Raw genomic sequence first — 26930 nt, 5'->3', positions numbered from 1 at the left:
ATGTCTGCAACGGTAGCAGGTGGCTGACTGCAATACTGCCGTGAAGATTATTAATTTGATAGCTCTCCGAACGTTGGCATATGCAGCGCGCCCAGCTCTATATCGCAGCCACATTAAGACCCTTCAAACGAGCGATCCCAGGGCCCCCGAACTCTGTCTACAAATCAACTTGATCTCGCACGGCGGCGGTGCAAGCAGATCCATGCCGCACTGCCATCGCGCTACGCTGTTTTCACGACTGGCTTACTGCCAACTGCTAATTCCGTAAACTATAATCGCTCGCGAGCGTGTCATATACTAATAATCCATCGGGGACCTCTGCTACATACCTGGAACATAGCATGAGCTCATCACCAGCGATGCGCTCGTGTCACTCCTTGGCCAACACTCTGCTGCTGGTCCGCACTTCGATTCGGCCAAACCAAGTGTGGCGGATCAGATTTGTGCCCGCGCGCTGATCACGGCCGCGACAAACATTCTTCCATCCCACTTCCAGCTCATGCGAATTCTGATTCCCTACATGCACTCGGGGCCGCAAATGGAGTCCTACTTGGAACTGCAGCGTCGCAAGATCCTCGCGGGCAACAATGGCCGGACTTCTCCACTGGGCCAAAATGCTATCGTTGCTGTTCGGGAGCCCACTCGCTTCAGCGATGTCACCAATGAGGCTTCAACAGTGTCGGCGCTGGAAGAGCAGATTCAGAAACTGGCAGAGAGGCTCGCCGCTGTCGAAACCAAGGCTGAGGCTACAGCAACCTGGGCTCGCGATAGCGAGTCTACCTCGCGACCAACATCACGACAAACCCATCGCCGAAGCGCGTCCAGCATGAGTCTGAGCAGACTCAGCTTTGTCGAGCCGACCATACCAGAACTCGAGGAGGCATCGGCGGATAAACCGGAAACTGCGAGTTTTCCCTTCAACACGAGCAAGCGGCCTGAGTCTCCCCGGGAGGAAGACCTGACGCCAAAACGACTGTGGGCAATGTGGCAGCACTACAGATCCAACGTCGATCCTTTGCTCAAAATCGTGCATATTCCTGCCGTGCAGCACTTGTTTCTGTCGACGGACGAGGAATCGAAGCATGTCAGCGCCGACGCGGAGAGCTTAAAGTTTGCCATAAGCTTTGCCGCTGCTGCTAGCCTGGAGACCCCGCCGGGAGATGCAACATCATGTGCGAACAATCAAGTCCTGCTTCACACCTACGCAACCAAATTGGAGGCATCTCTTGCAAAGGCTCAGTTCATGAAGGAGCCGACAATAGCGGCAGTGCAGGCTCTCACCATCTACTTGATCACAGGACAACGTTTCTTGGGAAGTACGTATGTCTGGTCACTGATGGCAATCCTCGTGCGAGTGGCTACGAAGCTCAAACTCAACCAAGATCCCGAGAACCAGGGTCTGTCTTTCTTGGACTGTGAATATCGACGAAGACTGTGGTGGCACATATGCACACTGGACGCACGCATAGCCGAGCTCAACCACAGCGACCCTCTGATCTACGAGCGAAAGTGCACTTCACGTTTCCCCATCTCGATCCCAGATACCGACCTTGATTCCGTCCAGGATATTGATCCTAAGCGCAGCGCCACCCAGCACAGCCCAGACATGTTCAGCAACCTGTTACGTTTCGAAATTACCTACTACATGCGCACCATCCTCTTCTCCGAGGACTTTATGGAGGAGAATGGCTGGCCGATACTGCCTGTCGATGGCAAGCTGTCAGTGATCGAGTATTTGGAGAAAGTTCTGGAAGATAAGTACTATCGAACTTGTGATTGCAAAACCTCTACATGTCGACTGGCCATTGCTTCGAGCAGAATCACCGTTGCAAGACTCAAGTTGTCTACACTCTTAGGCGAGCAAGGAGTCTCGCAATTGAGCAAAGATGAGATGGACGAGGTTCTTGCAGCATCTGCTATAGTGCTTGAGAATCTGCGCACTCTGCGAGATGACCCCAGTCTGTCCCGATGGACATGGCTCAGTACACCACAAGCTGAATGGGACGCTGCAGCTATGTGCTTATCTGCCTTGCTGCTGGTCCGATCGAAAACAAAGGCCGTGACGCGAGCGTGGACTGCTCTCAACACGTTCTTCGTCGCGTGGAAAGAAAGTTCGTATGACCCAGCACTCTACAAGAAGTGGGTTCGGCTGGAAGGCTTGAAGACGAGAGCCGAAGCATCACAGCGCCAGACCGCGAGCGAGTCTTCGGCGAGCAGTCAGACTAGTAACTACACGGCGTACACTCCTGGTGCTTCGCTGAGTCCTGTCACGACGAGGGCAACTCCGTCTCAGCGATCCGCCTCTCCCAGTACGAAAACTGCTCCGGCGAGTCAAGTCGGGAGTGTGTCGAGCAAGAGCTCGGGATCCGCCCGAAGCGCATTCAGCGATCAAGACTGGCCGTTTCCGAAAGAGGCATTGCAGGAGCATGCCGAATTCGACCTTCAATCATTTGCACTCATGATCTGAATAATACTCAGCTTCTTGGGGCAGACTTCGCCATCTTTCCCATCTTCCTGGCATACAAAAGTCCTCATCTACAGCGAGCAATTCTTCTTTTGACATCACGGAGCGCACCACGATACCCTTTGCCGAGAATGTCTTTATTTTATGCTACTAGCTGTATTTATATTAATACATACACTACTGACTCTATACCAGTAGAAATGTTTACTGTTTAATCACTCAAAAGCGAGACCAATATCCCTACGCTCCCTTAAAGGTTCACTCGTAGCCCCTAGGTAGTTACGCAGAAGCCGCTCCAAACAAAACATTTCAAAATCTTACCTGACTTTCATCTCTGCCAGGAAGAGTCTGTACTCCCATTTCTTGAAAGATCTCCTTCACACTCAGAACGTTTGCAGCAAAAGCACCAGGCGACACTAGCAGCAGTAGCAGCCAGCCTACGATATCTATTCCAATCGCAGGCACTCTCTGCGGCACCTACCAATCACTTATATGCCTCATCTGCACCGAAGGAGTCGACTATCCACGGGCAAACGATTCATCCGTCTCTTACTACTGCAACACACGATACCGCGACGTCAGCGACCGTACCAATTAGCCAGTAGTCGATTATGTGATGGACAGAAAGAACCATCTGTAAAAACGGGGTTATAGCCAAATTCCGCTTGTCTTTCTTTTTTTCTTCGCCAGCTTACTTGACCTCTCATAGTCTGCAAAAAAGAATCTGGCCATTCTCTGTCATCCACCAGTTACTCTCTTCGCGCAGCAGCTGGCTAGAATGAAGACTGCGCGTGTGGAGGAGAAGGAGGAGGAGGGCGAAGTCCCGTAACAGGCTACACTTGATTGCAAGAGGTGGGAGTTCTGCCGTTTCTCTCATGCGGGCGGGAGCTCGAGTAGAAGAGCGGCTCGAACATCAGCATCTGGTGTGTGTGAGAGAGAGAGAGCCTGGAGGCAATCGATTTGACTGAGAAGGTGACATATAGGCATCGTCGCGTATGAGGAGAATCGGCTGCAAGTCGGGCGCGATAGCAGATATCGTCAGCGGACATAATTGGTGTGGTTATCGGCGAGATGTAAGTAGCAGCAGCAGCAGCTGAGGCGCCTCTCGTATGTGTAGGTAACTTATTTCCAGCTCGTTCGTTCCAGATCCAAGTGAAGCAGGACTTTTGGTGGTGACTATTCACTCACTCACTCACACACCAAGCACTTCCCGACCCCGGGCCGAAATTCTCCCACACGCCGTCCTTTTTTCCCACCAAAGTAACAATAATATTCAGGTAACACAGGTGACTACAACAACAACAATAACAACAACAACTTTTTTTTTCTCTTTCGATTCTCCGGGTAGATAAAACTCCCAACCCTCACCTCACCCACCACGCCCACACCTCCACCCACGCACCCAGCATGTCTGGCCCCAGCCTCACCGAGATGGCGAAGAAGACGAAGAAGTCGACATGCGCGAATTGTCGCAAACCCCTCTCCCCTCCTCATCATCCCCCTCTTTCTCTTTCTCTTTCTCCTCCTCCAAGCACCCCCATCTCCTGCCCCCATTGTCGCTCCGGCCTCGACATCAACGGCAACCCCCCCTCCCGCTCCCCCTCCACCTACTGCAGCGCCCCCTGCCGACATGAGCACTACAAAATCCACCACAGTGCATGCCTGAACCAGAACACGCGCAAAGTGCTCTATCGCGCAGGAGAGATCCTGCAAGAGGCATTTCTCCTGTGGAGAGAGATTTCGTGGTCGTGGAATGTCGAGGGGGTGCAGCGGGTGGACGGGAAGCTGGTTTATGACGAGGGGAGCTACTCTGGTGGGCAGGGTAAGAAGGGGCTTGTAAAGGGGCCGTTTTTTGATTTTCCGGCGGATCTGATTCTCTCTCTTCCTGGCTCCTCCGACTCTGAGGAGGGAGAGGAGGCCGAGGAGGGAGAGGAGGCGAGGGAGAGAGAGAGAGATCGAAAGGCTTTACTGAGTCATTGTGGTTGTGTGGAGGCACAGGAGTTTTTTGTGGAGATGGGGAAGAAGCTTTTGGGAGGTGAGTTCATTCAACTGACGTGGACTGTCCCCATGACATATCGAAGAGAGAAGAAGCTGACGGTGGAATTTTTCTTTCTTTCCAGATATCACCACGAAAATTGAGACGGTGTATCTCAACGTGGCCGTCGGCACTTACACTGTCCTCAACCGTGGTGTTAAAGACCACTACAGCCATCACGTTCTCGCCGTGGATGCCGTTGACAAAGGCTCCTACATCATTGACTTATCCGGTGCACAAGTCGGGCTGGATGTCATCGTCCTGCCCCTGGCAGCATACATGGAGAGGATGGGCGCGACGATCCTATACGTCCACGACCACGAGTACACGTTCGCCTGTTTCAAAGACCGGATGGTGAGTGTAGAAGGCGGAAGACAGAACAGCCGTGTAGCTGGGACACATTGGAAAATGTTCGAGGCGATGAATGCACTGATGGCCGAGTTGGAGAGGGAAGGCGACGTGACAGAAATGCTACATCAGCCAGAAGAAAAGTATCAGGAGGCCAAGTCGACATTTCTGGAGAGGTTGCGAAAGGCATGTCAAGATGCTTTTGACGAGCGTGCTGCAATGGGCCATCCGCGCGCCACGGCAGACTCTCTTAACCTCGGATTAAGTGAGGACGATCTGACGATTTTGGGTTATAGGTCCGATCATAAGAACCCTGGCTATTCGGGGATTCGTCTGAGATGGATGCAAGAAGGCGAAGACAGTGAAGCCAACGCGGGTGGACTGGCTGCAGAGCATGCGAGATCTACCCGACTCGGCACAGAGGAGCTTCCTGTACGGTAGGGCTTGGATGAGGATGGGGCACATCACCTGTACCTCTGCGTATGTCTGGTGTTAGCTGTATATCCTGTTGGGCCAACTGTACTGGGTAGGTTGAAGAATGAGTCCTTGAGATGCACAGCACGCAAGATCTGGACTTGACGGCTATGAGGGCTCCGGCGCAGACCACTGCTATCGCTGGATGAAATTGTGCCAGACGATTTATTATAGAGACACTCCACGGTATGGACCAGTCTCGGTTTCCAGTATCCAGAGTATAGCTGCATTACGCGCTTCCCCGAATTGGGCAACTTCCAAAAGTAAGGCACCAGACTCAGCGAGTGAAGTGAAAGCCATGACAGAAGGTCTAATACGCGACATGCAGCATTTCCTCCTCCTCCTCCTCCTCCTCCTCCTCCTCCTCCTCCTCCTCCTCCTTCCAATCACTCATGCCAACCCTTCACTTGCAAGGATCCATCACACCCAAACCCTCCTCGCATCCGCATTTCGAGTTTCGAGACTCTTCTCTTCGCACATCAGAGCGCACTTCAGTACCGGAAAACCCAAAAACAGCAACAGCAACAACAATGACCACCACCCACGCAAAGAACAGCTGCACCAACTGCCGCAAACTCATCACAGAACCCCCAATCCCAATAATCTGTCCCAACTGCAGCGAAGGCCGCGACATCGACGGCACGCCGTCTACAATCCGCTACTGCAGCGCTCTCTGCCTCGAATCCGATACAAAAAATCTCGACCAGCAGCAGCATCACATCGACGACTGCAAAGCGCGAAACATCCGAAAAGAGCTATACCGCGCGGGAGATTTCTTGCAAAAAGTATTTTACATCTGGACGGAGATTGCTTTCCGCTACGACGTCGTGCGAGTCGAACGTGTCGAGGAGAGGATTTACTTGTCGCACAGGAGTGGAAGCGAGGAGGATGAGGAGGAAGATGGGAGGGAAGAAGATGCTACCGGAGGAGGAGGAGAAGGGCCGTTTTACGCGTTTCCGTTTGAGATTTGCAAGGGAGAGGATGAGATGAAGGCGTTGTTGAGTTGGATGGCGTGTAATGATGCGCCACAGATGGTGTTGGAGTTGAGTCGGAAGGTGCTTGGGGGTGAGGATACCTCCCTTTTCCTTTTCCTTCTTCTTTCCCTTCTTTCTCGCTCGAGCATTGGCAGCTAATTTGAGTCGATGCACAAACAGGTATCACATCCAGCATCGAAAGCGTGTTTTTCCTGCTTGACAGCGGAAGCTACACAGTCATCGACGAAGAATACCCATTCGACGGTCCCCACGAAGTCCTGGTCATGGATGCCCACGATGGAAACTCATACGTGTTGGACCTTTCCGGATTCCAGATCGGTTTGGAGAGTCCCGTCATACCACTTCAGGAGTACATGGAGGAATTTGGCACCCAAATTGTGGGAATCTACGAACACGACAGTGCGATCACACAGTTGGAAATCTTGCTCCGTGCCGGCACGGCGGATCCGGGTTACGGTCGCATTTATGCGACACATCACCACATGTACGAGGCGCTGAACAAAGTCGTGAATGCTGGTGAGCGGATCAAGAGGCAGAGTCTCAGTGAGCTTCTGCGGAGTGATCAGCGAAGCTATGTTCGCGGCATGAGGTACCACGAGAACCGAATTCGAACCGCGTTACGACAGCTGTTTGCCATTCGAGAACAGCAGGGACATCCACGCATTTCTGCCGCTGCACATAGGCTCAAGATGGACTCCCTAACCCGTCGGGCTTCTCTGCAATCGAGTACGCTGGAAGGTACAGCGAAGTCCGCAATCCAGCGTCAATGGGACAAGGAGGGTAGAACGATGCCCGAGGAGGTAAAGCAGGCGGTTGAGATGGCGAGTCCTGACCCATGGGATTTCCAACATGTCGCGAAAGCAGTGCCCAAACTCTCACCGCCCCTGCCACGGGATGACAAGCCTCGACGCCGGTCATGGCCTTCGCGGCTGGCACGAATGTGGAAGCGTTGGTAGAGAGAATCAGAGCTGTAGCCTCCTCTTACACGATCCAAGCTCCTGGCAACTGACTGATATACCAGACTTCATCAAAAAACTCCACCTCTCCACCTCTCGACTGCCCCTTCGCCTGCCATTTCCACAAGCCCTGGAAGACCCACCAGTCAAGAAACCAGATTACCCACCACACCAGCAACCCGCACCCAACAATCACAGAAGCACACACCTGCCATTCGATCGCCTGGTGCTGATCATCTTCTCCCATGAGCAGGAACGGAGCATACACTATCAACAGAAAGCCAGCGCGGTAAGCAGTCGCCCTCGAAGCCAGATCGCATTGGACGTCAACGTACTCCCAGAAGGGATGCAGGCGGGTGTCAAGCTGGACATCTGCAGCAAGCTCTTCTAGGAAGCGATGCAGAGTCCACAAGACTGTGCCTAAAAGGACAAGAAGGAGAATCGCAGCGCAAGTGTATGCTGTGGCGATAGTCAAGATGTTCATAATGACCCAAGATGTCGTATACCACTTCAGAGCTTCTCCAGTGAGGTTTGTTTGAGTACTGAGTGAAGTGGTGGTGATGTTCAACGTAGCCTGCCCTGCTGTTCCAATGTAAGATGCGAGAGTATCGTGTAACAGTCTTTGGAAGTGCAGCTGCTTGATAATTATGGGTTCCAGCACGAGCTTCAGACTTTCTATTTGCATTATGCCTATGCTGATCGTCCGGTTTTCGACTGAGAATATGGCATGTCTGATGGCCATCGATCGTCTTGTACATGAGGGTCTGAATTTCGAGAAGCAGATACGGCATCCTTTATACTGCAGCTACCACCCAACAGTCGGGTGGGGAGTGAGACATGTTGGCCATTTTTTCCCTAGCTCATATTCAGCTGATTGTTAGTGTCTCCAATACTGGCAGGAGAAGATTGCTCAAACTACTGCAGGCGAGACATGATATGTGCAAGTATGCGGTCTGTAATCACGCGGCTCTTGCGAAGGTAGTTCCGGGCGCAGAAGGATGGCGACCGGTGGTCTTCACGCTCTTATTTGCGACCCCAGAAACTGTCCGATTTTCAAACGTATGACAGCTGGACTCCCAGTCCAATTTCATTTTGCCACCCCAGCGACACGTCTTGCAAATGCCCCAGACGCTCCCTCCAACGCCTCGCTAATCAGCACAGATCTGCAGCTCCTGCTCATGACTTTGCCTTTATACCCTCATGTGAGACCTCCCGTATCGTCCGCATGCGTAAGTTCTCCTGGCTTCTTCCAATTTCAGCCTTCAGCCTTTGCTGCTTTCTTCGATCGCGCTCGTCCGCTTCTCTCATCTCCTGCCCAGCCAGGTCAAGCTCGCTGAGATCTTCCTTTTTGATCTCTTTCCGTTTCCCATTTGATGTACTTGGCCTGCTACCATCTGCCGCCTGCTGCTGAGCCGCCCAGTCTCTCGTCCGCTGCTCAGCCGTCGTCTCGGGGCCTGTACTGACCTTGCCAGGCTGCTGTTCAGATGGTTTCGTTCCGAGTCCTTCTGTAGTCCTCGTCTTCGCCGGTCTTAAGTCGCCACTTCCTTCCATCTGCGCAGTCGCTGTATCATCCACTGCAGAATCGTCCTCGCCACCTCTGGTATTCTTCTTCCTCGGCCACAAGCTGGGAAGAATGATCTGCTGAAACCGAGGTTCTACACATCGATCGTCGAACCATTGATGTATCCTCCCCTCCACCAGTTGAGCAATCTTGGGGACGTCCTGTAGTCGACTTTTACTCCCTATCAGAGAGTGCACGCTCAAATCCAGTCGATAGTCGTCCAAGAACGTGAACGTCAAGGTCGTGGGACTATGACCAGTAGGATTTAGAGGATGACCATCATTCTTGTCCTCCCCAAGTCCACTTTCTTTCTCCTTCGCACTGTGCTCAAATCCAGCCGGCCCAGAACTACTCGGACTGAAGCTCATACTCAGAGTCCCACTGAATCTCACCACGCTGACTTGCAATGCAACTGGCAAGACCATAACAAACGGCTTGGGATAATTCAACACCAACTTCGTCTCAATCCCCAGCGTAACCACATCACTCAAATCCACATCCATCCTCGCTTGCAACCTTTCCCCTCTTTGGCCAGTCAGCTCCTTGACAGGACTTCCTTCTGCATCGACAGGTATGACCCGACAATTACTGAATATCGGAAACTCATCCCCAAGACTGATTTCCGTGACACGAATATCGTCGACGAAAGACGGTTTACTCGGCCCATTCAACACCTGCGTCAAACTGTCCAGAACAGCCTCATCCTCTTGCGCATCGGCCCTTAATTGGGCTATGGTCTGCGCAATGAGAACATTGAACCAATCCAAGCTCTCGGGTTGATGGCCTCTGACATTGTAATACGTCTTTTCCAGAATCTTCTGTACTGTGAGACCTCCGTCTGTGGTTCGAACACTCTTCAACATGGGTCCTGTGGCCGTACGGGGTCGCAGGAGGGAGGCAGAAGTGGAGAGAGCGCGTGCATGGCGAGAGAAGGATATCGTGCGGTTTCGGCGGGCAGCGGCGCGGGCGTTTGCTCGTTCGTCGGCAGAAGGAGCTTCGCCGAAGATGAAGAATTTGATGAAGACGAACAGGATGAGGGCGAGGGTGAGTTGGCCGAGGAGGAAGCCCCAGGCAAAGGAGCCTGACGAGGGAGGTGGACCATAATATTGGTGGGCTTGCTGCGCTTCTGGATCCCAGTCAGTGGTGGGCGGGAACGGTGTCTCATGAAGTAGGCAGTACGCTGGTAAGCCTGTGACTTGGCCTTGGACATCGTGATCAGCTGCCAGCGCTAGCTCACTGTGAAAGGTGTCGCTGGTATGAGGTGGTACATGTATGCGTTACGCGAATACAAATTGAAGATCGACGCAGACATCGCAGATGACGTCTCATGAGTCTGTCACAGGCCAATCGTCCATGGACAATGCTGCGGACGCAACTCCTTCACTTCCATAAAACGCGGGGAGGGCTACGAGTGGAAACGAAATGGAATACATCAGGTAGTGATGAACAGGTAATAGTCTTATTGCTATTCGTCGACGACATCTACTCGACGTCGTGGTATAGGAGCTGACAACTCCGAGAACGCCGATTTCGCCGAATCGCTCATGCGCCTAACATTTGCAGCGGACATGTACTGTACAGAGTTACAGAGCCATCATCATGTCCGATCTTGCCTCCCATATGCACCTTCCAAAGCAAAAGTGATGTGATCACAGAAACGCCGCCACTCTTTGGCCAAAGTCTCGAGCTCGCTCTGACTGTCGTCCGTCTCGAGGTGGTAGGGCTCGCACATCATCGTGAACGAAGTCAGTCGATCAGTCGCTGTCGTCGCTACCAGCAGTGGCCGTCGACTTGCGCTTCTCCTTCTTCGCGGCCTTCTTGGCCTTGCGGGCAGCCTTTTCTTCGGGAGTCTCGTCCTCGTGCTTGCGCTTCTTCTCCTTCTTCTCCTTCTTGGCCTTCTTCTCGGAGGCCCCTTCGTCTTCGCCGGTAGCAGGGTTGACAGGCTCGGCCATCAGAACATCCTCGGCCGAAGTGAGCTCCTTCACTTTGCCGGTAATGCCTTCCTTCACGGCGGCACCTTCAGCAGCCTGCGCCTCGGCATTCGGCTCGTTCAAGTCCTTGTACTCCAGCTTCCACTGAGCTGGTGTCTGCTCGTTAGTGCGTCCGTACTTGTCGAGCTTACCGCTCTCCTTCATTTTCTTCTTCTCGGTCGCTACAGGACCCATGCCCCATCGGCGTGGGTAGAGATCACGCTCCATGATGCAACGCTTCACTTTGGCAACAACACCGTGATCGCATGAAGACAGTTCAACAGTGCTCATCTGTGCAATGGCAAGTGCAATGGCCTCGCCCTTGGTGGTCATGAGGACGACCTCCTCGTAAACCTCAATACCAGCCTCGTAGCGAAGAAGGCCAGGAATCATGAGCTTCGCACCGTAGCACACCGCATTGACCGCACTGTCCTTGACCACAATGCGCTTGTAGGTGGTGAGAAGCGTCTCGAGCGGCTGGATGACTGTGCGCAGATACGACTCGTCACGCTGGTTGTCGTAGAGGTATTGAGCATCCAAGCAATCGTGGAGAGTGACCATGTTCCCATCATCCTCCTTCATCGCTCCGGATCGAACACGACGCAGCTCTTGCATGTGACCACCCACACCAAGGAGAAGACCCAGATGTACGCAAAGGGTTCGAATGTAGGTTCCTGCCTCGCAGGAAACCCAGAAGACAGCCAGCTGGCGATCATTGTCGAACTCAATCAGCTTACTCTCGTGAATGGTTCGGATACGAAGCTGTCTCTTCACGGCAGAGATGAGTGGGGGGCGCTGGAAGAGTGCACCTGTGAGCGTCTCCAGCGCGCGTGCCAACTGTGCTCGTCCACCAGGGAGCTTGTCGTGGAGCCGAAGGACTGCAACGTATTCCTTTCCGGCACCTTGCTGACTCTTCACCAATCTCGTGGCACGGTCAATGCAGACGATCAAGCAGCCTGTGACCTTTGGATCGAGGGTACCGGAGTGACCGGTGCGGTCGACACGAAGGATGCGTTTGAGCCACGCGACAACCTCGTGTGAGGACGGGTTCGAAGGCTTGTCGAGGTTGATGACGCCCGAGGAGACATATGATTTCAAGTCGCGCTTGAGAGGTGTGCAGCCAGCAGGAATAGGTGTGAAGTGACCAGTTCGAATGAGCACTATGTCACATCAGTTCCTGACTCTCCAAATCGTTTTTTACCTGTTACCACCGCCGCGGCCAAATTTCCACTCTGCCAATTTCGCACACCCTCGTCGCATTGTTGTTGTTGCTGCTGCTGCTGCTGCTGCTGCCGTTGCGCTCACGAAGGGATTGGAGGTAGCACTTACATTGATCCCAGTTCTTCAATAGCAGAGGCCAGTGTGAGGTGTCGACGTTGGATCCCACAGCCTCTGGCTTGATGATCATGCTGTCCTCCTCCTCCTCGCCCTTCTTCACTTTCACCAGCGACATCGTTGCGAGAAGCTCTGCTGCTGGCGCCTCAATTGTTCTTGGGAATGTCCGGCTTATCAGTTCTTCCTAACGTAAAGCTGTAGCAATGCGATAGGTTCTGCTGAGTATAGCCGTTTTGGTACAAATGTCGGATTTGCTGGAGTTTTGCGAATTATTTGCGGAGAGCTTTGAAAATATCAAAAGCTTGCGGCACGCTCCCGAGCTTTCGAATGGGGCATAGTGCGCCAAGCCGGGATCTCCCGCTCCGTCAATACCTTACCCACCTGAGACGCTCGCACTACTCGAAGCAGGCCAATCACAGCCTTTGCCTCTTCGACTTCAAAGTTCACCCGCAACAACAACAACAACAGACCGACCGATATACATGTACACAAACCTTCTGATATCACAACCATGGATAAAGGCATCGCTCCGATACCCGCCTTCTACGCGTGCTACCTGCTGCGGTCCATTGCTCGCCACGCATCGCTCTACATTGGAAGCACGCCGAATCCTCCCCGCCGCCTGCGACAGCACAACGGTGAGTCCAAGGGCGGCGCGGCGAGGACTTCGAAAGACTCGTTGCGGCCGTGGGAGATGACATGCCTGGTGACTGGCTTCCCGAGCAAGATTGCCGCCTTGCAATTCGAGTAAGTGTGCTCGTGTTGCGACATGCTGTTTGTCAGATGCTGGGGTACATTATTCACTTTCTCCAGACCACATGATCGTTGTCGTCGACTGGTGTGCTGATGTCGCTTAGATGGGCATGGCAGAATCCACAGACGACTCGCCATATCACGGCAGACTCACGGATCACGCAGGCCAACATGACTTCACGTATATCACCCAAAACAGGCAAGATCCGAACGCGATCGAAACGTCCTCGTCTGTCGTTGACGGAACGCCTGCGAAACTTGCACCTACTCCTTCGAGCGAGAAGTTTTCGGCAGTGGCCGCTCCAGCTCACTTTCTATTGCGAAGACGTGCATCGAGTGTGGATGAAACTCGCGGAGCAGATCACAGAGAGATTACCGTCTGGCTTCATTGTCACTATGGACGAAGCTTCTCGTGCTACTAAGCCTCGCAAACAGCCCGCCGAGGATGTCGTCCCTGCTGACAGCATAGGCATTCAGGCACTGGACGTGGGCTACACGAGTCTGAAGCAGCATTTGCGGAAGAGTCAAGAACTGTTCGGCGCCGACGCTCCCACATTGCAATGCTGTGTCTGTCAATCAGAGGTTCCGTCAAGCGGCGCTTCGACATTAGTGTGCTCAAACGATGACTGCTCGGCGGTTTCGCATCTGCAGTGTCTAGCAACCAAATTCCAGTCCGAGACTGAGCTCAGCAATGATCTTGTCGTGCGCTCGACGGGACGCTGTCCTACTTGTTCTTCTGAGCTGCAGTGGGTGAACTTGGCCAAAGAGCTGAGCCTACGAATGCGTGGTGAAAGAGAAATCAAAGAAATATTCAAAACGAAGCGAGTCAGGAAAGGCACTGTCACTGAAGCCGTGCAAGATCATGATGCAGATTCATCTGGCGAGGAGGGTGCCCTGCCAGACATTATTCCAGAGGATTATGACTGGCCTCAGATCGATGACAGCAGTGAAGAAGAGGTCGCACCCGTGCGGCGGCTGACCAAGGGAGTCCCTGCACCAAAACGCACGCCGCGGAAACCCTCGAAGCAGATTCGAACGACTTGCTCCGAGCCAGTGATTGAAGATAGCGAGTGGGACGAAGCAGAGATATTGACCTGAACGAGTCCCAACAGCAGACAGAAAAATGACAGATTCACTTCTCTCAAGGGATGACAACGGGCACATTCACGAGAAAAAAGTCATCTTTCAAGCTTCGTATGGTCATTCATTCATTATATACATACCATATATTCATCCAAAACGTCCAAACGCTTCAGGTACCTAAACTCAACTACCTTATGTACCCGAGGAATACAAATTCAATAAAGAACTCCCACCACAAAACTGCTTCACATCGCCTCCACACGTCATCAACTTGGCAATATCACACGAGATTTTTTTCGCGCCGGAAGCGGTATTGATGACGGAACCGCAATAACATCTGTTTCGGGGGGAAGAAGAGTGTATGTTAGTATTCGTACCCAATGGAAGAAAAACAAAACAATAGGAGGTGGTGGTTAGGCAAAAGAAGAGAAAAAAAAAAAAAAAAAAAAAAAAAAAAAAAAAAAAACAAAAACTCACTCAGTCCCATACTCCACCCCAGCAAACCCCCACCCCCTCTCCTCACACTTCCGCACACACACTTCCGCCGTCATCGTCGTACTCGTAAAGCTATAATTCGCCAATGCTCTCCCACCACTCAACCCCGGGTCGGTCAAACATTCCTGCTGCACAAATTTCCCAATCGGGGATTTCACGCTCGGCGCAATGTATGCGGTATTATTGTACAGAGAAAGGGCATTGGGGCCACCGCAGATTTCGTCGCCGACGCCCGTGCAGCGTTTGTTGCAGGTGGCGTTGGTGATGCTGGTGGTGGGCGTGGTGAGGAAGTTGGTGCCGGAGAGGGTGTTGCCGCAGTAGCATTCGGAGCCGTATCTGTATACAGGGAGGGGTTTGTTAGCACATGACCGACACTGGGGGAGAAAAGGGGGTGGGAGTGTTGGTGTGTCTCGTACTCGGTGCCCCAGTATTGCCAGCCTCTACCACCTTGGGCTGTTGCGCAGAAGTTCTGGCAGATTGAAGAGCTCATGTTGAGCTGGGATAGGGAAGCTCCGGTGAGCGTGCGGCCGGTGTTGTTGTAGTTGTCAGTGGCGCAACCGACATAGTTGGGTTTAGTAACGACTGGAAGGTCTTGCGGTACGTTTCCGGCACTGTTCTTGTTGCTGCCATTTGCGACGAACGATGGGTCGGTATTGTTGTAAATGGAGATGAAGCTGAGGCCGCCGCAGATTTGTTGAGGACCGCCATTCGTCATGGTGCCTAAAAAGTGATAGGTCACAGGTCAGCAGATCTCCAAGCTTGTTCTCTTCGGACAATGAACTCGAGCCAAATGAGACATCCAGAATAGAGGTTTCCTTCGAAATGGTGCTCGACTCACCAGCACAATTGAACGTGCATCCAGACCCCATTACAGCAGTAGATTTGATCGCATTATCACAGAAGCACTACAGGAGGGGTCAGCAAGTCCACTCACCACTTTCCGCAGTAGTACATCGGGAAACTTACTTCCTGACCATATTCGACACCACTGAGGCGATATCCACGGCTCTTACAGTAGCTATTGCAGTAATCCACCGTCATGGCACTGGAGTTTGAGACCGAAACAGCATTGAGAGTGCGGACAGATCCGCCAGTATCGTTGAAGCAGCCAACATACTTCACAAAACTGTCGGTGGTGCCCCATGTGGCTCCCGGTGAGGCGGTAGCCATTGCAACCGCGGTCGAGTCTTTCGTGCTCGTCACAGAAGGCTTGGGGACACTGTCGGGACAAGACATGGACGCAGCTGGTGCAGCTTCCGGGCCGGGGGTGATCGTGATGCATCCTGGGAGCTTGGAAATCATACCTTTCACATCTTCGCCAATCTGTCGTGGCCTCTCTGGACAATTGTATGAGTACCCGCTCGTCTGAAACGACTGCAGAATAGGACACTCTTCGATAGTCCCGTAGTTCGGCACGCTCAAGCAGTCTGTGACAGCTTTGGCGAGCACATCTGTGTCCCATCCATTCTGAAAGTCTCCGTGGAAGCCATATCCAGTAGGATCCCCTTGCGAGAACACAAATTGTCCTTTTGGATCCTTTGGAACGTTTGCCACGCTGTAGAGAGTCTCCAAGAAAAGGTGAGGAATTTGAATTGGATGCGTGGGAGGGCATATGCCGTTGTCGATCTGGCTTTGGTACGCAACGTGGCTGTTGTCAGCCTTGTACAAGTCGACGCCATTCCAACAGCTCTGGTAGTGGATTTGAGCGCGCATGCCGTAGGGACAGTCGGTGTCAAACATGTAGGGCCGCTCTGGCGGCTGATTATCTTTTAGGCATGCGAACGACACTCTATCAGCGATAGGTCGTCCGGGGAACGTCGCATTGCCCCAGGTATATGTCTTATTGTCGTAGCTTCGTGCTGACTTGTCTCCCGAAAGAATGTTGAGACCCTTCGGAAAAGGCACAGTTTGGTTGGCATTGGGTCCTCTCCCAAGATAATAGGCTACGCCTCCTGTGTGCGGGACTTCGAGGAAGGACCCATTAGGATAACTATAGTAGAGGGTCGGGGTCCAGTATGCTGACTTGTCGGCAGTAATCTCGCACGATGTGCATTCCGAATTGAGCAAGCTGTCGTATGTTGCATTGATGCCGAAGTCTACGGACCAATTAGCAGAGCGAAAATGTAAACAGATATCACATGGTACTCACTGGATCCTCCAATGATCGAATGTGTGTGAGCAGCGATGGCCCCCGGATTCACGAGGGTATCGATCCGGCCTCTCTGTATCATAGCACAGTTCATGCGCCAAAATGCATCTGCACTGCCCAGCAACGTCAGCGCAAGCGCCGCACGTAGTACTTGAGTCTTCTGCATGTTGGTGAAACTGTCAGACTGTCTTCAAGGCCGGGAAGATGCAGTTGAAAGGCGATCAAAGTCTTTGAAGTCAGTGATCGTGTTCTTTGGAGGGCCGACCACTGTGCATTATAATGTCCTGAAGAACTCAACGTTCATATATCTTGCAGGGGCTAGTTGGCCAACTTCACTTGGTGGATACATCGATGACTAGCGTGCTGAACGAAAAGAGGTCCCATTGGCACTGGATTAGGCATAGTATGATTGATTGATAGTGCACTTTCTTTGTTTGTGAGCTCCAACCTATAGTAAGATGTCCGCTCATTGTAGCCACGATCTAGTGTTTCGACAGATGTGGTCGATCGATTATTGTTGGCGCATCCTCAGCGCCATCATCGCCGACGTCGGCGATCCAGGTCCGCCTATGAGCTATCAGCATTCGCAACTTCATGTGGAAAAAATGCCCAGTATGGGTCAGCTATCGTCCATTTGCGTTCGACTAGAATGCTATACGGGGAATTTTCTTTGTGGGTGTCGCTCATATTGCCCTTTGGGCCGAACCAGCATGGTCAGGGCTGTAGGATGAGACACTTAATACGCGCGCGTGTACAGCGCCATTACTTCCAATTTGGCCGCCCAAACAATGATACGGCTGAAAGTTGTGGTTGTATTTGCGGGAGGAAGAGAAATGTGACGCCTCTTGATGCTAGCGAACAAAGGGCAGCTTGGTGCCTGATGGGATTCCTGATACGATCTGCATAGCGCCTCAAGAAAGAGCCATATGAAGCCATGTGTTCCCAGTACCATGTGCCATGTGGCGAAGCTGCAAGCCTCCGACGAACTTGACCAAGTTGACGTGAAGTCAGCTTAGCCTTTCCCACGTACGCCCTTCAGCATTGCCCATGGCGTGTTGCACGTGGCTAAGGTTTGAGACATTTTGATAGTTCGAATGAGCTTCATGCGGTTGTTGCTCCGATGGGCAACATTCGACCCATACTTTTGAGCGCGATGGGGCTTTGTTCGAAGAATGGAATGGTTGCCCTCTTCAAGCCAGTGATCCTGATCGCGCCCAGATGGATCCTGTTATGCCAGGGGTGCATAGGCGGAATAGAGGCACTGCAACGGCTTTGGCTATGCAGTCGCGAGGAGCGCCGCAGAGGTCATCATTATTGGATGTGGATGGCGGCAGATGCCGTGCAGCAGCATGTGAGAGGGAGGTCCCTAACTCCTGTTCGGCCACAGGAGGCGCATTGAGGTGCTGGCGGCTCTTTTGCAGAGTCCAGACTGGTCAGCGCGTTGCCCGCTGGGGACGTGAGGGTGATGGCGATGAATGCTGGGTCAGCTGGGTGAAGAAGTGAAGAAGTGAAGAAGATGAAGTTGTTATTTCGCGTGTGTAAGGGCAGGAAGATGGCTCGCCTTGGCAAAGACGCAGCTCGCAGGTCCACCTCGGCGGCAATCATGACGAGTACCTGGATGTACTTGTACTGGCACTAGGATGTCGGAGGGACTGGCAAACGGGAGGGTGAAAGGCAGTTCCACGCGTTAGTAGTACCTCCTACAGGTATGTAGTGAGTGGTTCTCGTAGTCTGGAAGGCGCAAACAAACACACTCTGCAAACGAGAGTGACACAGGCCTCTGGAGTACAGTACAGTACCTCGTTCCAGCCTTCCAGCTGGCATTGTTGTTCTGGTGATCCTCTCTTCTGCAGTCTGCACGACTCGCGATCTCGTCAGCCCGACCCTTGACAGAAACAGAGCCGCGCTGGCAGCATGACTGAGCATCACGAATCCCCACCGTCGCCAGCACCACCACCACAACCAGCAGCACTAGCACATGATGAGGGCTATGCCACTGCCTCTGCCTCTACCTCTGCCCTACGTTCCACTGCTGCAACAGCTCGCCTCCGCATCGCACAGACGCCCTCCAGCACTCATGGCCTGTCGCCGCCTCCACGACGTCGATCGTCCTTGATCTCCTTCTCCAGCATCGACGATGCTACGCGCACCTTTACCGACGATTACATCAACCCGCGGACTCGCCATCGACGAGAGGGTAGCAGCGGCGAGCACGAAATGACTAGCTGGCACTCTTCGCCGCTGGCCTTTGCCATTCTGCCGGCCTTGGGTGGACTGCTGTTCAAAGATGGCAGTGCATTCGTGACAGACGTGCTGCTGCTCGGCCTGGCAGCCATCTTCATGAATTGGAGCATCCGCCTGCCTTGGGACTGGTACTACTCCGCCCAGGCGCTGCGCCGTGATGTCGAGCCAGAGTATGACGACTCGGGGGATGACACTGCTGTGGAAACCACTTCATCTGCTGGGGGCTCGCCCAAGCCATCTTCGGAAGAAAGACACGTCGATAAGACAGACACCAACAGGGAGCATATCAGCAAGCGTGAGAGGGCTGCCGCTAGCCTCCGTAACCAGGAGTTGCTCGCTCTGCTGGCAACCTTTGTGCTCCCAGTTCTGGCTGCATATCTGCTGCACGTTATTCGCGCGCAGCTTTCTGGTCCGAGCAATGGCCTGGTGTCTGACTACAACCTCTCGATCTTTCTGTTAGCAGCAGAGATACGGCCTGTACGGCAAGTGGTGCGCATGGTCGCCAAGCGCACACTGTATCTTCAAAGGACAGTCACTGGTATGGATGATCCGTTCGCATCTGCCGTGGACGAAAGGAGCACCATCAGTCGGCTTGCAGACCGTATCGCTGATCTCGAAGAGAAGCTGTCTGCGCACGCTGTGGTCCCTCCTCCAGTGAATATGGCGCAGAAAGCCGACGTAAGCGACCTTTCTAGTGAGATACGCCGGCGCTACGAGCCCCGACTGGAAGGCCTAGAGCGTGCTGTCAGGAGGTATGAGAAGCGCACTGTGACCCTCGCCATGTCTACTGAACAAAAGCTATTGTCTCTCGAGACTCGTTTGCAAGAAGCCCTTAGTTTGGCCGCCGTAGCTGCGCAACACTCACAAAACCCTGGCATGGTCTCGACCGGCCTTGCAACTCTCGGTAACATAATGGCTCTTCCGTGGAAGGTGGCATACAGTGTCTGTATGTGGCCCCTTCTGGCGACCGAGCAGCTTTACAACAAGACGAAGATAGTCTTGCTGGGACCAGCGCCACCACGTTCTCCCAAGCGACGAAGCAACAGGCAAGACATACGCGGGAGAGAAGACAGTCGAACGCGGGACAAGCAACCGCTGAAAAAAATTGTACGATAAGAAGCCGGACTGTATGATCATCAGGCGCAGTGGACGCACATCTCACCAGAAGAAACATGGCCTCAATGGCAGAACAATAATGATACCCATCCAACAGAAGAACTTGAGGTTACCTTACGAAGAAAAGACATTTTTTTCGCATAATGCTACATTCCATGTCGGCCATTTGGCTGGGGTCTCGAAGCTTCCCGTCCTTCCCTTTGCAACCTCAATTCGATACCTCGTGCTCAGTCTGATCGTATCTGTGTCACCATTTGTGATGGCACCATCTAGAGCACTTGGTACGCTGGGAATTCGGCCACAGCATCGTGTCCCCGCATCATGTCTTGAAGTCTCGAAACGGAGGTCCCTTGACCTTGTGATTAGAATCGAATTTGACGCCTTCTTCTTGGAGCAGCTTATGCTTCTCGTTGGCAAACTTGCCACTTTCGCCCCAGCCTCCGCTCTTGAAGCCGCCCAACGTGCCATCTGCGGCAAGAATACGGTGACAAGGTACCTAGGCGCGCATGTTGTCAGCTTGGATCATCATCCTCCTCCTCATCTGCACTGCTGAAAAGTGCAACTTCATAACATTTACACACACCTCAGGGGCAAAGGGATTGTTCTTAATAGCACTACCAACGGCTCGAGCGCAGGTCTTCTTCGAGGATACTGTACTCAAGTGATCCGACATGGCCCCATAAGTGGAGTACCTGCTCCTCGGAATTTGCATTAACATTTTTAGGATTTGCTTCTTGAAGGCGGTCATATTCGAGTCCTCGATTCGTTGCACTTGTACAGAAGACATTATTATATCTGCTTCGTTCTTTTCAGTACCTGTGGTGGTCTCTCTTGTTCCGCCGGGCTCAACATGCTCGCCATCCTCTGCATTAGCAGTCTTTGCTAAGTTCGAGCTGGGCGATGATGATGATGATGATGATGATGATGGCAGCTGCAGGAAATATGATGAGACCGTCTCGTACTTTTTCCGGTTCTTTTTTTGTGGAGGAGGAGGACTAGATGTATTTGCAGACTGGACCTCGTTCGTAGTAGTAGTAGCAGTAGTAGTAGTAGCAGTAGCAGTAGTACCATTATCTTGACCCTTTCTTCGTTTCTTGCCGCGTTTCCCGCGTAATTGCAAACTCCGCTCATCCAGCTCTACAAGATTGGCAGTGCCTGCAGCAATTCTTTCTGCGAGAGCGATAGCGGCGCGGAGTTGTGTTTCGGACATGTGTTTGTATGCGGGTGATGGCAAGACTTTTGTCCATGGCTTGTCGATCCCTATACTGTTGTCCAGAACGATGCGTGCAAAGCAATGGTCGAACATAACAGGCCATCGGGTTTGAGCTTCGTCGCGCGCTTTTGCTAGAGTTGGGAGGTATTCTTTGTATAGATAATTCCATTGCTCTTGGAGTTTCTCCTTGGTGGCCATCGGATTTTTAGCGGGATGGATGTAGGGTTGTCGCAGAGAGGGACAAAGAGAGACAGCGCGACCCGAGTCCGAGCGCGCGAGTTGATCAATGATGATATGATCCATGACCCATGTAACCGCGCTAGAACGCGAAGCACGGACGCCCGTTTCCGACAACATCGCGCGCTTTTCTCTCTTACACGTACACATCCTCATAAATCTTCAATATCGTCGGTGTCAGTATTCGACGTGCCTTTGAGCTCTCATCGTTGTCTCCGACATTTACATGTATTCCACTGTAAGCTATCGAGAGATGCGGCCCGCCTGAGTGAAGACCGTCGTTATAAAGCGCAAATTGAACACACGGAATAAATAGGTAGGCAGTTCAATGGCAAGCAGAGGAGCCGCCCACGATGATTAAACTGGGAAGAGGCCTCTTTCTCGCACACGCAAGAAATTCAAGATCATAAGACCTGTGCGATCGTCTCTGGACGGGGATACCTTAGATGAAGACTTATTTACCATCATGCCATACCTACGTTCCATACTGCTATAGCGGTGTCTTCACGATGAGAGTGGTACATGTAAGCTCGGTCTACAGAAGCAGCGCCCGCTTTACCCAAACGCGCGGAAAAAGTCAATGCGGTGGAGGAGTTTCTAGAAGGTGTGTTGCTCGGCAACCTCACATTCGCACACAGTGGTGGAGTCATCAGAATTCCGCTTTCCTCTTTCCTCTTCTCCCTCCACAACACTGCCAGAAAACTGCCAGAAACAAGCTAACTTCCGCAACAGTCGGTCAAATCAATCACACGCTTCACCACCATGGCACCAATCACCTGGACTGACGCTGCTCGCACCCAGCTGCTCTTGATCATGATTCACTCGGGCACACCACCAAGATGGGAGAAGGTGGCTCAGCTTCTCAACAATGGCTGCACCGGCGAAGCTGCTCGGTACGTACATAGCTGAATTCCGTCGATACACCAGCTAACAGAGAGTACAGCCAGCAGTTCAAGCTCCTGAGGGCCAAGGCCCAAAAGGAATTCGGCGACCTCTCTACTGACGATGACGGAGGCAGCCAGCCAAAGGCCACTCCCGCCAAAGGACGTGGCAAGAAGACTGGAGCGGAGCCTGCGGCAAAGTCGTCGCGCAAGCACAAGGTCAGCGAAGAGGCTGAAGAGGACGAGGAGGCTCATTCCCCTCTCAAGAAGCTGAAGGTGAAGAAGACCAAGCTCAGCGAGGACGAAGACGACGATAACCTCTCGCTGATTGCGAACAGCTCTGCTACATCTCTGAAGTAGATAAGCACGATGAGGAGACGGAATGCGATGTGGACTGCAGTCCAGTTATTGCACTTTTGTTGTTGTGCGTGGGCCTGAGGCCCGGAGAGAGTGAGTTGCCCCGAACACCGGGAAGGAAAACAAACACCAGCGGGTTCCACGATCTTCACTGTAGATCCTTGGCGAACCAATTGCATTGAAACTCCGTGTCTTCGCATCCCACCCTCATCCTTTCTCCATCTTTGAACAACGTTGACACCCCCCGACACCCTGAAGTCTCACCAAATCTCTCTTCACCACCACCACCCACGAACAACATTCCAAAAGATCACTGTCACCGTCAGTATGGTAAGTGAGCCGACAGCAATAACCACATCGCGCAAAAGCATCCGCTGACCATTGCCGCGAAAAACAAAAAATTTAGCCTGTGACTTGGGACGACGCAAAAGAGAGGCAGCTGCTGCTCCTCGTCCTGCACTTTACTCAGCCGCCATCTCCACCATGGGCTGAGGTCGCCGAAGGAATGGGCGAAGGCTGCTCCGAGGAGGCCTGCAAGTGAGTACCTAGTCACCCATTGATTGCCAAAATAAAAAAACCAAAAACACATCCGTCCAATCTGACACGACACACATAGGCAGAAGCTCAAGAAACTCAAAGTGGCGGCCAAACAGCAATTCGGCGAGCCTTCCGCTGTCGGCAACAGCACTCCCAAGCCCAAGACTCCAGCCAAGCGCGGTGGTAGGAAGCCTGCTGGTGGAACTCCCCTCAAGTCTACTGGAAAGCGCAAGGCGAAGAAGAGTTTCAGTGAGGAGGAAGAAGAGGAAGAGGAAGAGGAAGAGGGTTCCTCTAGTAAGGAGACTCCTCAAGCGAAGAAGTTGAAGCTCGAGGCTGAGGACGGTGCCGACAGCGAGGACTAGGTGCACCGCTACGTCTTTCTCCTTCGTCGGGCGCGAATGCTGCAGAATATGTATTGTGGAGGTGGCTACTGAATTCGCATTATACCCAATTGCACTGCTAGGGTATAACTATCTGAGCTTTACACTTGGGACGGAGACGAGTGTGAAGAGTTGCGATGTTCAGGACGTTGCATTTCCCAGATGCTCGATCGTAGAGGAGGAGATCCACGTTCGATAGACTGAAATACCTAATCACGGAAGCCCAAATTCACTGTTTACGTTCAGCTACCTTCCTTCTACTCCTCTCTCTCTAGCCATCATTCCAAGTCTTTCTTCTCTTTCCACAACGCAAACAAACACCACTTCACTACCAACGCCGCAGAAACGCGCATAACATCGCCCATCATGCCTATCGGACAAGCGGTCGGTAACAAAATCACCTGGACTGATAGCGCCGACAAGAAGCTCTTGATGGCCATGCTCGAGGTGGCTTCTCCCTCCGTGCCAAACATGGTCGAGGTAGCCAACGTCTTTGGCGAAGGAGCAACACCTAAGGCCCTCAGGTAAGTCACTCCTCTTCTGGGGACTCTCTCGCCCTTTACTTTGCTTCTCCTCTCGTCTTCCCTTCCGCCCGCTTCCATCGACTTCTCTCCCCGGAGACACACACGCGCGCGCGGGCGCGATTTCAAATCTCCACCGCACGAGAATTTCAAAGCACACCACAACCTACCTGCCTACACACCTACCCAAAAGGTCACACAAGCCACCATGCCTTCGGGACTCTCAGAAGGAAACAAAATCGTCTGGGATGACGCCGCCGACAGACAATTCCTCATGGCCATCATCAAAGCCGCAGCTCCCACTCTGCCAAAATTCGCAGATGTCGCCGCCATCATCGGCAATGGCGTTACCGCATCGGCTCTCTCGTCGGTTCTATTGTACAGGCCTGCTGTTATAAGAATCATAAGCTAATGCCAGGTTTTTCCTTTTCTTCTAGTAACCGCTGGGCTAAGTTGAAGAAGCAAATCGAAGGAACCGGAGAAGGACGAAGCTCGGCAGCTCCATCTACGCCTTCGAAGCCAAAATCGACTCCGTCGAAGGCGAAGGGTACGCCGAGGTCTGCGAGGAAGCGGAAGGCGAAGGATATGAGTGAGAATGGAGATGACGAAGAGGAGATGGAGGAGAAGGCGGGCGAGGATGAGAAGGCGCCTTCTGAGAAGAAGGTCAAGATCAAGGAGCAGCCTCTGGATGAGGACGAGGACGAGAAGGAGGAATGGTTGGTCTAGAGAGGCGGCCTTTCACCTGGCGTTGGTAGGCGATGGATCATCCTCCCGTGACAGCGCTTCACTTGACAGCTTCGTTTTGACTTGAGATTGGGAGATATTGCAGCTTGCTTGAATGAATGCCCGAGCTAGCATAGTGCAAGGCGCAGACAGCTGTTGCCTTAGCAAACCTCACAACAACAATGATTCGTTTCCTCACAAACTCACCGACTTGTATCTGACTCACCTGTTTTACTGCGCCTTTCTTCGACTTGAAAACTTGTGACCCGCAAAGTTCCACATCCCCAGACATCACCACACTCCAACCTACCTCCTGGTCATCACACTTCACACCAGGAAAACCAACAACTAGGCACATCTCATCACCACAGCCATCCATCATCCATCATGCCAGTCACCTGGGATGACGCGACCGAGCGCCAGTTCCTACTCGCATTCATCCACGTCGCCAATCCAGACACTCCCAGCTGGGCCAAAGTTGCAGAAGTCCTCAACGCAGGCGGAGGATCCGAGTTCAATGGCAACGCGCTTCGGTAAGCCCCCAGTCACCACCGCTCGCCAGGAGCAGCAACTTGATCTCCACTACAGTTAGTACTGACTGACCCTTTTTCTCTCAGTCAGAAATATGCCAAATTGAAAAAAGCCGCTGAGGTGCAATTTGGAGTTGCATCTGATGATGGAGAGGGAGATGGTGCTGAAGTCCTTCTCAAGACGCCTTCGCGCCCGCGGGGTAAGAAGGCGGGAAGTGAGATGTCGGTGAAGAAGAGTTCTGGTAAACGCAAGAAGACTACCAAGAAGTTGGACGATGAGGGAGGTTCGAAGGGTGAGGGAGAGGAGGAGGAGGATGAGGATGAAGAGGATGAATTGGCGAGCCCGAGTAAGAAGGTCAAGCGCGAACCGGGTATTCAGAGCGAGGATGAAGATGCGCTGTTTTGAGGGCCTTGGGTTGCTGCTGCTATGGGCCTATGGCTATGGCGGGCAATTGCGAGTTACTAAGAACCTACCAAGACAGGGCGCTCCAGACGTCTTGAGGATAAGGTAGCGTGTATCACGACGGTATATGCGCTTCTAGGGCTCAGTTGGGAGTCAGCGTTGGTACAGATTGCGGTGGCAGGAAAAAGTTCTAGGTACCTACATGCTCACTTTTGATGACATGCATTATAACAACCTCCTGGCGCCTGCCAACATTCCAGCCTGGACGGTCCTTGCGTCGGACGACGTGCATTTTCCTTCCTTTCTGGGCCTCTCTCATCTCTGTTAATTCCAGTGCTTGTCACAACTACCTGTAAGGCTGTAACCCATCACAAAGTGTTGGACAGGACTCTTTCATCTGACCACACCCGTAGATTCCCCGGTCCCAGGATGGAGGATACAGCTACCTTAGTCAAAGCGTGAGTTTGTTGCCCTCGTTGCGGACCGCAGACTTATCAGCGACCGGCAGATTCTGCAAGCCGAAAGACTGAGAATGAGCAACACAGATCTACAGTACCGTCCCAAATCGAAGATTTTTTCCTACCATGCACCCGGTCAAGATACATGTATCTGAGAAGTAGGGCTCTTGTGTCAGAGTGTGGTAACATACCTGGTACCTATGCATCCAGAGGCATTGCAGTAGACCGACAGTACCTCCGTAGACCAACCTGAACTCTGCGACAGTGACGAGACAGTGCCTGGAGGTAGGAGGTAGTAGATCATCAGGAGCATTGGGGAGCTGCTCCAGGAAGCTTCTTCTGGTGCCCCTCCTCCTTGAATCGCGTGGTTGATCGCCTTTGTTCGTACCTCCTACGCCGCTTTATACTTCTACTACATGTAGCTGTCGCCCGCCGGAATGGTATCTCAACCATTCTCAAGGGGACATGTCAATGGATGTCAATGCCCGCAAGAAACCCCATTGTAGACCCCAAATGTAAAACACACGCTGTTCTAGCCCCCAGGCCGGAGACGTGCACATCACAACACGGAGAGTGAATGGTACGCTCAGTTGACACAAGAAAAACACAAGCTTCACTCGAGGGGGTCTAGCAGGGTCAATTCTATTGGCCCCCCTCGTTTTTCGCTCGGGATTAGATAATGGGATAATTGGGTGTGAAACAATGCAAAGCT

At 52.6% G+C, this 26930-nt stretch overlaps 14 protein-coding genes across 14 annotated transcripts; 8 read left to right on the top strand and 6 right to left on the bottom strand.

The window, feature by feature from the left end:
* On the top strand, nt 1–2467 carry SEPMUDRAFT_108951 (uncharacterized protein; the record flags this gene model as incomplete). The annotated part of the gene is made up of 2 exons (XM_016900755.1): nt 1–12; nt 341–2467. The coding sequence occupies 2 exons, from the start codon at nt 1–3 to the stop codon at nt 2465–2467; spliced, it is 2139 nt and encodes a 712-aa protein (XP_016760285.1).
* Nucleotides 2468–4427: 1960 nt separating this feature from the next.
* On the top strand, nt 4428–5548 carry SEPMUDRAFT_149911 (uncharacterized protein). Its single transcript, XM_016905849.1, has one exon. It carries the CDS (start codon nt 4779–4781, stop codon nt 5286–5288), a length of 510 nt encoding a protein of 169 aa, XP_016760284.1. The 5' UTR covers nt 4428–4778; the 3' UTR covers nt 5289–5548.
* Nucleotides 5549–5921: 373 nt separating this feature from the next.
* SEPMUDRAFT_149910 (uncharacterized protein) lies at nt 5922–7864 on the top strand. The gene has a single exon (XM_016905848.1). It carries the CDS (start codon nt 6580–6582, stop codon nt 7270–7272), a length of 693 nt encoding a protein of 230 aa, XP_016760283.1. The 5' UTR covers nt 5922–6579; the 3' UTR covers nt 7273–7864.
* A 121-nt stretch (nt 7865–7985) lies between these two features.
* Nucleotides 7986–10043, bottom strand: SEPMUDRAFT_67803 (uncharacterized protein; the record flags this gene model as incomplete). The annotated part of the gene is made up of 2 exons (XM_016909794.1): nt 7986–9947; nt 10013–10043. The coding sequence occupies 2 exons, from the start codon at nt 10041–10043 to the stop codon at nt 8449–8451; spliced, it is 1530 nt and encodes a 509-aa protein (XP_016760282.1). The 3' UTR covers nt 7986–8448.
* A 229-nt stretch (nt 10044–10272) lies between these two features.
* SEPMUDRAFT_67800 (putative rRNA pseudouridine synthase) lies at nt 10273–12382 on the bottom strand. The gene is made up of 2 exons (XM_016909793.1): nt 12133–12382; nt 10273–11963 (listed from the first exon to the last, which is right to left on the bottom strand). Exons 1-2 carry the CDS (start codon nt 12254–12256, stop codon nt 10588–10590), a joined length of 1500 nt encoding a protein of 499 aa, XP_016760281.1. The 5' UTR covers nt 12257–12382; the 3' UTR covers nt 10273–10587.
* A 496-nt stretch (nt 12383–12878) lies between these two features.
* SEPMUDRAFT_149908 (uncharacterized protein) lies at nt 12879–14051 on the top strand. Its single transcript, XM_016905847.1, has one exon. It carries the CDS (start codon nt 12985–12987, stop codon nt 13987–13989), a length of 1005 nt encoding a protein of 334 aa, XP_016760280.1. The 5' UTR covers nt 12879–12984; the 3' UTR covers nt 13990–14051.
* A 12-nt stretch (nt 14052–14063) lies between these two features.
* On the bottom strand, nt 14064–16998 carry SEPMUDRAFT_149907 (WSC-domain-containing protein). The gene is made up of 6 exons (XM_016905846.1): nt 16619–16998; nt 15436–16565; nt 15308–15374; nt 14886–15189; nt 14452–14805; nt 14064–14311 (listed from the first exon to the last, which is right to left on the bottom strand). Exons 1-6 carry the CDS (start codon nt 16782–16784, stop codon nt 14167–14169), a joined length of 2166 nt encoding a protein of 721 aa, XP_016760279.1. The 5' UTR covers nt 16785–16998; the 3' UTR covers nt 14064–14166.
* A 632-nt stretch (nt 16999–17630) lies between these two features.
* Nucleotides 17631–18223, bottom strand: SEPMUDRAFT_118099 (uncharacterized protein; the record flags this gene model as incomplete). Its single annotated transcript, XM_016901403.1, has 2 exons — nt 17631–17843; nt 17990–18223. 2 exons carry the CDS (start codon nt 18221–18223, stop codon nt 17631–17633), a joined length of 447 nt encoding a protein of 148 aa, XP_016760278.1.
* A 480-nt stretch (nt 18224–18703) lies between these two features.
* On the top strand, nt 18704–19738 carry SEPMUDRAFT_24478 (uncharacterized protein; the record flags this gene model as incomplete). The annotated part of the gene is made up of 1 exon (XM_016908386.1): nt 18704–19738. A coding segment is annotated over one exon (1035 nt), but the record flags the coding sequence as incomplete, so codon positions are not given.
* Nucleotides 19739–20297: 559 nt separating this feature from the next.
* On the bottom strand, nt 20298–20893 carry SEPMUDRAFT_164436 (uncharacterized protein; the record flags this gene model as incomplete). Its single annotated transcript, XM_016908114.1, has 2 exons — nt 20562–20893; nt 20298–20474 (listed from the first exon to the last, which is right to left on the bottom strand). The coding sequence occupies exons 1-2, from the start codon at nt 20763–20765 to the stop codon at nt 20298–20300; spliced, it is 381 nt and encodes a 126-aa protein (XP_016760276.1). The 5' UTR covers nt 20766–20893.
* Nucleotides 20894–21062: 169 nt separating this feature from the next.
* Nucleotides 21063–21389, bottom strand: SEPMUDRAFT_26708 (uncharacterized protein; the record flags this gene model as incomplete). The annotated part of the gene is made up of 1 exon (XM_016908416.1): nt 21063–21389. A coding segment is annotated over one exon (327 nt), but the record flags the coding sequence as incomplete, so codon positions are not given.
* A 1535-nt stretch (nt 21390–22924) lies between these two features.
* On the top strand, nt 22925–23796 carry SEPMUDRAFT_149906 (uncharacterized protein). Its single transcript, XM_016905845.1, has 3 exons — nt 22925–22996; nt 23073–23203; nt 23283–23796. The coding sequence occupies exons 1-3, from the start codon at nt 22994–22996 to the stop codon at nt 23563–23565; spliced, it is 417 nt and encodes a 138-aa protein (XP_016760274.1). The 5' UTR covers nt 22925–22993; the 3' UTR covers nt 23566–23796.
* A 153-nt stretch (nt 23797–23949) lies between these two features.
* Nucleotides 23950–24830, top strand: SEPMUDRAFT_118095 (uncharacterized protein; the record flags this gene model as incomplete). The annotated part of the gene is made up of 3 exons (XM_016901402.1): nt 23950–24107; nt 24204–24470; nt 24542–24830. The coding sequence occupies 3 exons, from the start codon at nt 23950–23952 to the stop codon at nt 24828–24830; spliced, it is 714 nt and encodes a 237-aa protein (XP_016760273.1).
* A 384-nt stretch (nt 24831–25214) lies between these two features.
* Nucleotides 25215–25763, top strand: SEPMUDRAFT_118094 (uncharacterized protein; the record flags this gene model as incomplete). The annotated part of the gene is made up of 2 exons (XM_016901401.1): nt 25215–25360; nt 25445–25763. The coding sequence occupies 2 exons, from the start codon at nt 25215–25217 to the stop codon at nt 25761–25763; spliced, it is 465 nt and encodes a 154-aa protein (XP_016760272.1).
* Between the last annotated feature and the right edge of the window lie 1167 nt (nt 25764–26930).

Source organism: Sphaerulina musiva, assembly GCF_000320565.1.
Source record: "Sphaerulina musiva SO2202 unplaced genomic scaffold SEPMUscaffold_6, whole genome shotgun sequence".
NCBI lineage: Eukaryota > Fungi > Ascomycota > Dothideomycetes > Mycosphaerellales > Mycosphaerellaceae > Sphaerulina > Sphaerulina musiva.
Note: the sequence above shows the minus strand (reverse complement) of the source record. Positions and strands in the feature narration are given on the sequence as shown.